The following is a 10,578-nucleotide window of genomic DNA, read 5'->3' as shown; positions in this document are numbered from 1 at the left end:
AATCATCGAAATGGACTTTGCTCCTGCTGTGTTACTGATGAACCAATCTATGCAAGATACTTTCATCCTCTCACTACGCTTTTGAAGAGTTGCAGGGATATGATGAGACAAATTGTGCAATGTGAGCTAAAACATATTTTCAGGGAATTGAATGGTTTTGCAGATCAACTAGCCAATTGGAGTTTCAATTTGAACTTCGGTCTTTAGGTTTTTGAGCTTCCTCCCCAATGGCTTTGGCAATATTTAACGGATAATCTTGTAGGAGCTCCTAATGGCCTCTCTATTCATATTAATGACGTAGTTTAGTCTAGGGTGTCTTCACCCTCTTTGGTCACCTAAAAATAGGTCCATCGTTGTTTTTGGACCAATTTTTCTCATGACACGAACGCGAGGTTAAAAATCATAAGGTCACAAATAAGAAGTTTTTATAAAGAAGAAACGCTTATGTTGCATCAATCTGTTGTCCATATAAGTAGAAATGACACAACCAAATGCCACGCCAAAAACCTCTCAAAAAAAGTCACCTCAAAAACTAGTACTTAACCTGATAGTCAAACGGACGAAGGGGTCAAGGATGTAACAATTTTTAATGTCAGGATTTTTTTGTTCAATTTTAAAACGGGTGGTGCTACATACATCAAGTTCAGGCATCAAATTTGTGCACCAAATGATGTGGCACATTCTACACTATATAAATATCCATTACAATCATAAATTAAATTCTAATTTGAATTAAAGTACAAATTTGATTGGTGCCACAATAGTGCAAAAATTTGATTTGCCTAACATTATCCTTTTAAAACATATCAGACCAAACAATTAGATGCTGCAATATGTAACTGAGCCTTTTTTTTTCCCTGAGGCTGGCATGTTTCCCAAATTTGTATTAGCCACCTAAGTTTTTCTTTGATAAATATCAAGATATCCAATTTCCATTAAAATCCAAAACTGGTTCAACAATCCAACAAAAGCAAGAATGCTTGTCAATCTAAAACGGGTAGATAAAAGATAAAATCTTCATGCATCATCAAATTGCAAAAAATAAACAAAAACAAAGAACTTTGGCGGGTTTTTCAGTTCAATGCACCGACTTCTTGGGCATGCCGCACACACAATGACAGAAATTGAGTGTTAAAAAAGGAAAAAAGAAAAAGTCTTTGACATTTTCTCTGCAGCTTTAACTTGCTAATTCAAATTGTACTTTAATTTTTTGCTTTCTTCCTCCTTTCGTTCTCAAGTGTCATAAGAGTAACAGAAAGCCCCACTTTCTGGTTTCTTTTCTTGCGTCCACACGTTAAGAAAGTTGTTATTCTTCCAAGTCAAATGAGTCGACATCACAAACATTACAAACTCATATATTTGGGAAAGATAAACATACAGAGAAAGAATGTCTGATTGTCCTACCCTAAGCTTATTTCCTTATTTGTATATACTGCATATTATTTCAGCATATGGTAAACTTGTACATAAACGGAAAAAGCCTCTAACGATAACAATCCCAATACTTTTCCTTTCATGTAAAGTGAAATGAAAGTTGGGGGGAAACTTCTCCACGACGAGGTTATTGGGAGCAGAAATGACAAATACACGCCCCTTCTTCTTCTATACACCCATATTTAATCATGTTCATTGTTTACGTTTGATTTATTCAGTCTGAAAGATAAAAATAAAGAAAGGTGTTAAAATCTAAATATGTTGTGTAAAAATCGGCTATCTATTGAGATATATGCTCATATAGCAGTTTACTCTCACTATCACTCATCTCGCGTATTACATAATGAAATATTAGTGGTTGTGACAGACCAATATATCCTCGTTGCATGTAAGTTTATTTTTTTATTTTTTTCTAACGAAAGCTATGTTCTGCATATGTGAGTGCTACCACGAAAGAAACCCTTCATCGGTTATTTCAGACAAATGAGTGCAATTGAGTGTTGCCTATATTTTGAGCTATTTGTACAAAGCAAAATAAATAGAGTAAATTGTAGCAATGATCCCTCAACTTTAATCAAATTGGAGCAATGGTCCCTCAACTAAAAATCCATTAACATTGGTCCCTCAACTTTTCAAAATGTATAGCTATAGTCATTTTCATCAATTTCATCAAAATTTTGTCAAAATAAGTTATGTTGGAATAACCATTTATATAATTAGGATCCCTCAACTCATCAAAGTGTGTAATTATGGTCATTTTCGTCAACTACGTCAAATTTTTTATCAAAACGAGTTATGTTGGAAGGACCATTGCTACAATTGGGTTAAAGTTAAGGGACAATTTCTTCAGTCGAATTAAAGTTGAGGGACCAATGATAATGAATTTTTAGTTAAGAGACCATAGATGCACGTTTTGATAAGTTGAGGGACCAATGATAATGTATTTTTAGTTGAGGGATCAGTGCTCCAATTGAGTTAAAATCAAGGGACTATAACTACAATTTACTCAAACAAATAAACTCATGTAATTCGAGGATTTGTGCAGCACGAAGCATACTAAGCCTCCATTAATACAAAAAGGACTTGTGCGCTCAATCCTTACAGTGACTTTGAGTAATTGATGCATTGTGATTATAAGAAATGTCAAGGCTTAGTAGTCGCAGCATGCGTAGACAACTAAACGTCGTATAATACACCGAATATAAATGGCTTCTGACAACTTTGTACTATTTCTTCAACAAAAATAAAAGTCAATATTTTGGGTTTAAATCATGTTTTCCCTCTCCCCAAAAGTCCCTCCTTAAGGAAAAGAAAAACGATATTATCTGGCTTGAATTCCAGATAATTGTTGATAAATACATTTTATTGACTGTTGTTTGGTTTATTTTAGTGATTTTTCACAAATAAAAAAATTAAGAAAAATGATTCACAAAAACATAAAAAAAAAAAGAAAGAACTAAATGACCTAGCTTGAATTCCAGATGATTGTCCATTCTATCAGAACATCATACTACATTGAATTGTTTTGTGAGTTGCAAAACATACGAGTACCGTAAATATACTAGAAAAGTCATTTTCGCATCTTATTTTCTCTTCCTGCACTTTTTCTTTTATTTTTGGTTTTTAAATCGAATACGTAAAATAAAAATAAAAAGAGAGAGAGAGAAAGAAGTGGAGAATGTTCGAAATCACTACTAATAATGCATTAGCTAGCTCAACAATTTCAACAGCTCACAAGTCACGAACAACATGATCATATATGATTAGGTGGAAGTTTCACATATGTATGGCCTTAGATTAAACGGGAAATGTGGTCCTCCTCACTCGTCAATGGAGGGGGGGGGGGGGGGGACCCTAGAAGAACCCTTCAACAAGTTGAATCTACTCTAAAAATGTACTAATTAAATTATAAATTTCAAATTACATATCCTTGACTCTGGTTAATTTATGAGTAAAACTTAACATGGGACGAAAAACAAAAATAAATAAAATTTAATAATAATTTCTTTTATTGCAGACTTAAGTTTTAACCGAGTTAGTAAGAGTAGTGTGCTACACTTTTTGTATTTAAATTTGAATATCTTTATCGTAGTTTAAATGAGCTTAGTGTAATTGTAAAAGAAAAAAAAACTGAAACTTCTTATTGTTGATTGTCCACTCCAACAGCCACACCCTCATCTTTTGAAAAGTCCTCTCCTACCACACACACATGCTGAGAAGAACAAAAGAAAATGCATTTTGCAATTGAATGAAATGCTAAACTAATGAAGTGGTAAAATTAAAATTCATATTCCCATTCATATATGCTCACTCAGATTTCAATAGAAAATTTATTTTCGATCTTCCTTAGTTTGGTTCAATAGAAATTAAAAAAAAAAAAAAAAGCCATAAAAGTTGCAAAACAAAATATAAAGAAGAAGAAAAGAAGTTGGAGGAGGAAGTTGAAAGCTAAGCCTTTTAGCATTTTTATGGAAGAGATATGAAATTGTACAATTAAAACAAAGATCTGTACCTGTCATTGAAAAATCATCCAAAACCCATTAATCTTCACTTCTCCTGATGATCATTTTAATCAAAACCCACTCACAGTAAATATTACTTACTACACATCTCTCTCTCTCTCTCTCTACTCGTCATTTGATCAAGAAGACGACCCAGAAACTCTTGGCGAAGTGACCGGAAACAGAGGCAGAAGCCGCGGCTCCGGGTCTCTCGGAGTCGTCGTAGCCCTCGGCGACGGGTGCAAGTAAAATCCTTTCTCCGCAATCGCCCTGTCCTCCTCCGACGAAGAATTTCCCAGTGACGGCGACGACGCCGACTTGTCGAACTGGTCGTTCAACGGCGTCACCGGGCTGAGGGTGAGTGACGGGAATTCGAGTAGGCTCGGTGAGAGAATCTCCTGATGACGTGGAGAAAACCCAGAAGCCGATTGGAAGTTGGGGATGAGGGTGTTGATCATGAGGGTGTTTTTGAGATTGGTGCTCCGCCGCTCGTAGAGCTTGAAGCCCTGCTTTTTCGGTGGGGCGGTTTTGATTGGTGGGATGTTGAAGTTTTTATTGGAGGGTGGCAAAATTGTTGGATCTTGGTGGTGGTGGTGGTGGTGGTGGCTGTTGTGGTGGGCGGCGGCTGTGGGTTTGGGGGAGGACTGGTGAGTGACAGTTTCCGAGGAGCCGGTGAGCATTTGGACAACATGTTTGAAGTTCGAGGAGTCAGCTTGGACAAAGGTTGTCGGGTAGGGATTGGAGTCAGATCTGGGAGTTGAGACTTTCGGGGTTGTCGGGATTTGAGTCCCCACCGCCGGGCTGCTGCTGCTGCAGACGCTGCTGTTGGCGTTGGTGGTCGTGCCATTGTTGTTGCTCCTCGGTGAGTTTATGGGGGAATACGAATACGGCTTCTCTCTGATTTCTTGAGGCCTTGAGCTTGTGGTGTATTCCATTTGGAATTGGTGGGTGTTTTGTCACCGCCACGGCCACCAAAAACCGCTCTGCGACTCAAGAAAAATAGAGAGAGCTTGCTTTAAGATGGGGTTTGGTTGCAACTTGGAAGAAGACCTGGAAGAGTGAAAAACAAGGCTTTTGGTTTTTGGTTTTGGCTTTGAAATGGGAAAAAGAAAAGAAAATGGAAAGACATAAAGGATTGTTGCTTATTTGCTATGTTTTGTTTTCTTATGGTTGAGTATTGTCATTTTCTCTCTCTTTCTTTCTCTCTCTTTTTCTTCTTTTATTGTTTGATGGAAATGTTTTGAGATATTTTATTTCCTTGTTCAAATTCATGAGTATTTAATCAAAATTTTAAATGATTTTTTGAAAGTCGGGAAGTATTCAATTAGGATTTTGTAACATCTCAGATGTATGCAGGTGTATTCAATTGAGAATTTGAGATACTTTAATGAATTTATAAAGCTATGGATTTTTATGGAGTTTAATTGATTTGTAGAGATTCCATATAAAATTTTGATTCAATTCCCTTGAAATCTCATGGGAAGATGTGAGATTTGTGGATGTTTAAAATTCACTATGAAATCTCTCCAATTCTCTCTAATTCGTCAAATATTACAAATTCTTTAAAATCAATTTCTAATTAAATACACCTAGAATGTTATAAACTTATTTAAAATCATAAGTGAATACCTCCAGATTTATAAGGATTTTAATAAACTAACTTAAAATTTTGATTGAATACACCTTGAATTTCAAAGAATCAGTTACAATCCTAATTGAATGCCCCTAGATTCAATAAAAGAATTAAAATCCCTCAAAATTCCAATTGAATACATCCCCTAAAATTTGATTTTAAAGTATTTTTAAAAATTGGGGAATTCGAGGGAATGTAAGATATTTTGTAGTGTATTTTAAGCATTCTCAAATCTCACTCATTCCCCAGAGAATTTGAGAGAATTCACTCAAAATTTTAAATAGATTTTCTAAAAATAAATTAAACTCCATAAAATTTATGGATTTATAAATAAATTAAACTCTCTCAAAAATCTCTTTTGAGAGGTTTTAATACTATATTACTGTTCTTATTTACTTATAAGTGTAAAATTTCAAATTCAACAAGAATGTTAATATTCAATTATGGTTGAATCATGGTGGGACTTTCACCTCTTTCACTATTTTTACAATAAATTATTATTCCATAAAATTTATTTTATTAAAAATTTTGAACTAAAATATAAAAAAAAAATACAGGTCAATTGACTTTAACTTACGTCTTTCTTTATTTCTTTTCTGAGTAGTTGGACTAAAGATGCCCCTTTTTCCTCTCTAGGTGGTTGATTTTCTTTTTGTTTTGGTTGATTTTTCTTTCTAGGTGTTTGGAGTGAGGTTGGGATGGAGGAGGGAGGCGATTGGTTGGATTGGGAATTTGAGGAGCGTGAGCATGTGTGTGCCACCAATGGGAAACTTATCATCATATCAAGGACAAGAGTGAGAGTGAGTGTGTGTGTTAATATTAATGGGAGATGATTTTAGAGAGAGAGAGAGAGGCATTGACTTCAGAGCCCTGACTGCAGACTTCAGACTGCAGAGAGACTCTTGTGTTGTGTGCTTTGCTCTGTGTGATGGGATTGGAGAAGATGATTGAAACACACATGTGATCACATCACAATCACCTCCCTAATACATTCACCGTCACGCGTACTTGGGGGATTGTTTCCCACGCTCCTCTCTTTTCGATTTTCATGTAGAGTTTTAACGAAATATTCTTAGTATTGTTCATTTTTTTACGAAAATGACATTTTTACACTAAAAAATCACTCATGATATTATTTACTTACAACACTTTTTTTTTTTCATTTTGATTAAAACTCAAAGTTTTTAAACCATTTTCATTAGTTTTTCTTTAATTATTATCAATATCAAATAGTTAACCCAAACAAAATTTTACATACCAAGAAAAGTCTCATCTCATCACCAACTGTCTTTGTATTTGTATTGACATTAGAAAAAATAAAATAAAATAAAAACTTTTTTTTATGCAATAATTACTTATCCAAAATAAATAAGACTAGGCAAATATGAAATATTTAATTTTTTTTCTGCACTCAAATTTGATTTTTCTATATTTATTTTAGATTAATTTAATGACACACCCCGACCCGGTATGTCCATTAGAACTCCGAATTGAGCTGTGCTGGTCGACACTTGGAAGGTGACGAAAGCATAAAATGTAGTGATGTGGAAAATGTGAATAATTTTAAACCTAAAAGTGCCTAAATATAAGAGTGCGCTATAAGTGGGAATGAACTCATTTCACAATTGATGTCAGAGCATAAGTACAGTACAGTAAGATAGGGTGAGAATTATATCATTGTCGATAAAAAAGCTCAACTACTAAAACCTGGGGAGGGGCGATAAAAAACAAGGGTGAGTGGGCCTAAAAATAAAGTAATCCCTCGCCGTAAAACAAGTATAGTTTCCAAAATATACTTACTATGTATAGTATAAAAATACTTACCGTAGCTTGCACAATCTTAAAAATTCATTATGGCACAATATCTCGTAAATAAGGGCATGACATCCAAAATCATAAAATCTCACATAAGCAACATATCATATCGGGTGCTCATCGACACATGCTGACACAAGAGTTCATGCAGAGGTGTTCTGACATGAACATGTATGGGTGTAATCATAATATACGCTCTAGTGCTACAATCACATGAAGACTGGTGTTATTTGCGGTCACATACGAGTCGGAGTTACCCATTGCAACCTGTACGACAGGACTAACACCTACTTGGATCCAAGGCGAGCGTGCGGTGCGGATGTAAACATACATGTGAAAGACTGGCCCTGGCCCTGGCCCTGGGCGAGCACTAACATCGGGTGCAGCAAACGATGAGCAGATAACATCAATATAGTCATGCCACAACCATTCAACAATTCTAATCAATATCGTACTGTTCATGACCATATAATCAAGGCATCTCTTTATAGTAAGCTTACTTGTGCATCCTGTAGGATTAGCCTATTCCATAATTTCTAGTCAATATAACATTCATCAAAGTTGTAATTTGGATTAAGGCATCCCACAGGATTCAGAATAATTTCATAAATTCCGTCATTTTGCTAATGCTTATAAATTTTAGTATAATCTAGGCGTAAGTAAGAAATTCTTTTTCAAATGCATAAATGGAAACTATCAATCATATATATATACTATAAAAAATAAAAGACCCACTCACCTGGAGTTCGTACTATAACTTAGGGGTGGGCAAACGAGCCCTAGGCCCACGGGGCAGGCCGGTTCCATGCAGTTCAGGACGGGTCTAAAATTTGTAAAGACAAAAAGGGGTGAAGGGCAGGTTCACAAAGTTATCGGTATAGGGCGGGTGCAAAAGCCTTAGGAAACGGGGCCCCGGTTGGACCCGTTTCTCCCAATTCTCATAAAATTATCAAAATATTTGACATACCCACCTCAAAATGAGCTACTTTTTTCTATCTCCCTTCTTTGTCTCCTTTCTCTATCTCCACAAACCTCAAAAAGAGCTCATTTTCTTTCTTTATTGGCTTTCTATTCCCTTCTTTTTCCTTGCACTTTCCTCGTCACTTTTCCATTTTGCTTGCTTTTTCTCCCTCCATAGAAAGGTTTAGCTCTAGCCACTGAAGGGTTTGATGAAGAGGATGAGGACGAGATTAACTTCGATTCTGATGATTTTGAAGGTGATTTTCTTTCCTTATTGCCCATGTAGTCTTATGTTGATGAGACCAAAATCAGTCAAATCACTTAATTTTGTTATGAAGGAAATGCTTTGTGTTCATAATCTGATGAAGAAACCATCTTGTCTTATGGTTAATGGTAGATGACGAAGACGGTATGCTGGAACACTATTTGGCTGAGAAGTCGAACTTATCAACCCATTATTCGAAGAAAGTCACTAGCTAGATCTAAAAACAACTGCATGAGAGCACCGTCTGATGAACAAATGAGTTACTGGAGGATTTGCTCAAGGCGTCAGAGAAGACGCTGGGGGAGGGAACAAACAAGATGACGAATACCAGACTTAGGTGTGAGTGAAGATTTGGACCCGTAGGAACCAGCCCATTTCAACTGGCCGAGTTAGATTCGGATCCTATTTTGAAAAATCCAAAACCTACCCCATCTTGTTTTATTTACAAACGGGTCCAATCCAATTCCTTCAATTTTGGGCCCAGCCTGTACCCACCCTTACTACAACTCCTAGCATGAATATCGAGGCGTCACGAATGATTGTCGCCTAAAACAAATATCAAATCACATCTCAGAATTCTTATCGATAGAATACATAACTTACATAAAACACATCCCCAAGGACGTTCTAGAATGATTTGTAACCTATTGACCAAAAGTCAACCGTCGGTCAAAGGTTGACGGTAGGGTCCACAACCTTACGTAACTCGATCCGAAAGATCCGCACCTCGAATTTTTGATCCGTAACTTCTTAAGAGTTTCAATAAGCTCCTAGAACAACATTAACATATTACCACGATCCGACGGTCGGATCTCCGCCAATCACAAATTAAGTGGCGGTCAACGTTTTATATTACAAAATTACAAATCCAATTAGGGAAGATTCGTACATTGGATTCCCGACCCGTAAGTTCCTATGGTCCTCAATATTACGTACTATAACATATTAAGGTTTGGTGACGATCCAATGATCGGATCATTGAATCATAAAATGGTCAAGTGGCGTAGTATTCTACACTAGGTTTAAACTATCGAACTATAGCAAACGGTTATCAAAATGACATCAGAACATCAAATTTAACTAAAAAATGCAGCGTCGGCCCACTGGCTACATGTCGCCGTACGTGGCGGTCGCCGCCCCGACTCGCCAGAAAATCGAACAATTAAAAAAATTCTCAAATTTTACAAGAATGAAGATCTGAACGAGTAGAGCAAGTTTTATACATGCGGCTAAGTCCAATTTGGCTAGGAAATGCCCTAAATTGGGTCGTACCCATCAGAAACCCTAGAAATGGGTGTGTTTGATTCGCCTTCTCCGGTGCTCCGCCGCCTCCAAGGTTGTTTGGGGTTTGCTCTTGGGCTCAAGGGGAGTTGGTTAAGGGTGGTGGTGGGTGGTGCAACTCGTTGAAACAGCGGAATCGTCGTCGAACACCCTCGGGTCTCCGACACTGTTTTTGAGTTTTGAACCAAAAACCTTTCAATCTTGGTCAGAAATGGTAGAGGGGAGGTTGAGGAAGAGATTGATGTGATGGGTGGATGAATTTCGCCTGAAAAATGGTGGAAGCTGGCAGGAATTACACCGGGTTGAATGGGTTGGGTGTACGAGTCGAAGGGGAGGCTGGGGAGGTCATTCTTTCTCTCATCTCCTGATTGGTTCTTTCTTTTCCCCTTCATTTCTGATTGGTTTAATCCTTTTTCCCCTAAATTTCTGATTGGTCACTCAACAACAATCTAATTGGGCTTCTTTCCCACAAGGTGGGAGTTTATTAATTTCTAATCTAAAATGTAATAAAATGTTTCCAAATGTCCGTAACTTTTCCGTTACAATCCCAATTCACAAGCGGCTTTCGCTTATGCGTTCGTACCATCGAGTACTTCGAGAACACGGTAAAATAGTAGCTCGTATGTGTCACGAAATGACGGTCAATTGAAGTCAATAATCTCACCTCTAGGGCATTTTCGTCAATTCAC

At 36.7% G+C, this 10,578-nt stretch overlaps 1 protein-coding gene across 1 annotated transcript; it reads right to left on the bottom strand.

Annotated features, from left to right (window-relative positions):
• Positions 1-3,875: 3,875 nt before the first annotated feature.
• LOC126615692 (VQ motif-containing protein 4-like) lies at positions 3,876-5,074 on the bottom strand. Its single transcript, XM_050283564.1, has one exon. It carries the CDS (start codon positions 4,868-4,870, stop codon positions 4,076-4,078), a length of 795 nt encoding a protein of 264 aa, XP_050139521.1. The 5' UTR covers positions 4,871-5,074; the 3' UTR covers positions 3,876-4,075.
• Positions 5,075-10,578: the final 5,504 nt, after the last annotated feature.

This window comes from Malus sylvestris, chromosome 3, assembly GCF_916048215.2.
Source record: "Malus sylvestris chromosome 3, drMalSylv7.2, whole genome shotgun sequence".
NCBI classification, from domain to species: domain Eukaryota; kingdom Viridiplantae; phylum Streptophyta; class Magnoliopsida; order Rosales; family Rosaceae; genus Malus; species Malus sylvestris.
This window is presented reverse-complemented; position numbering and strand designations above follow the sequence as displayed.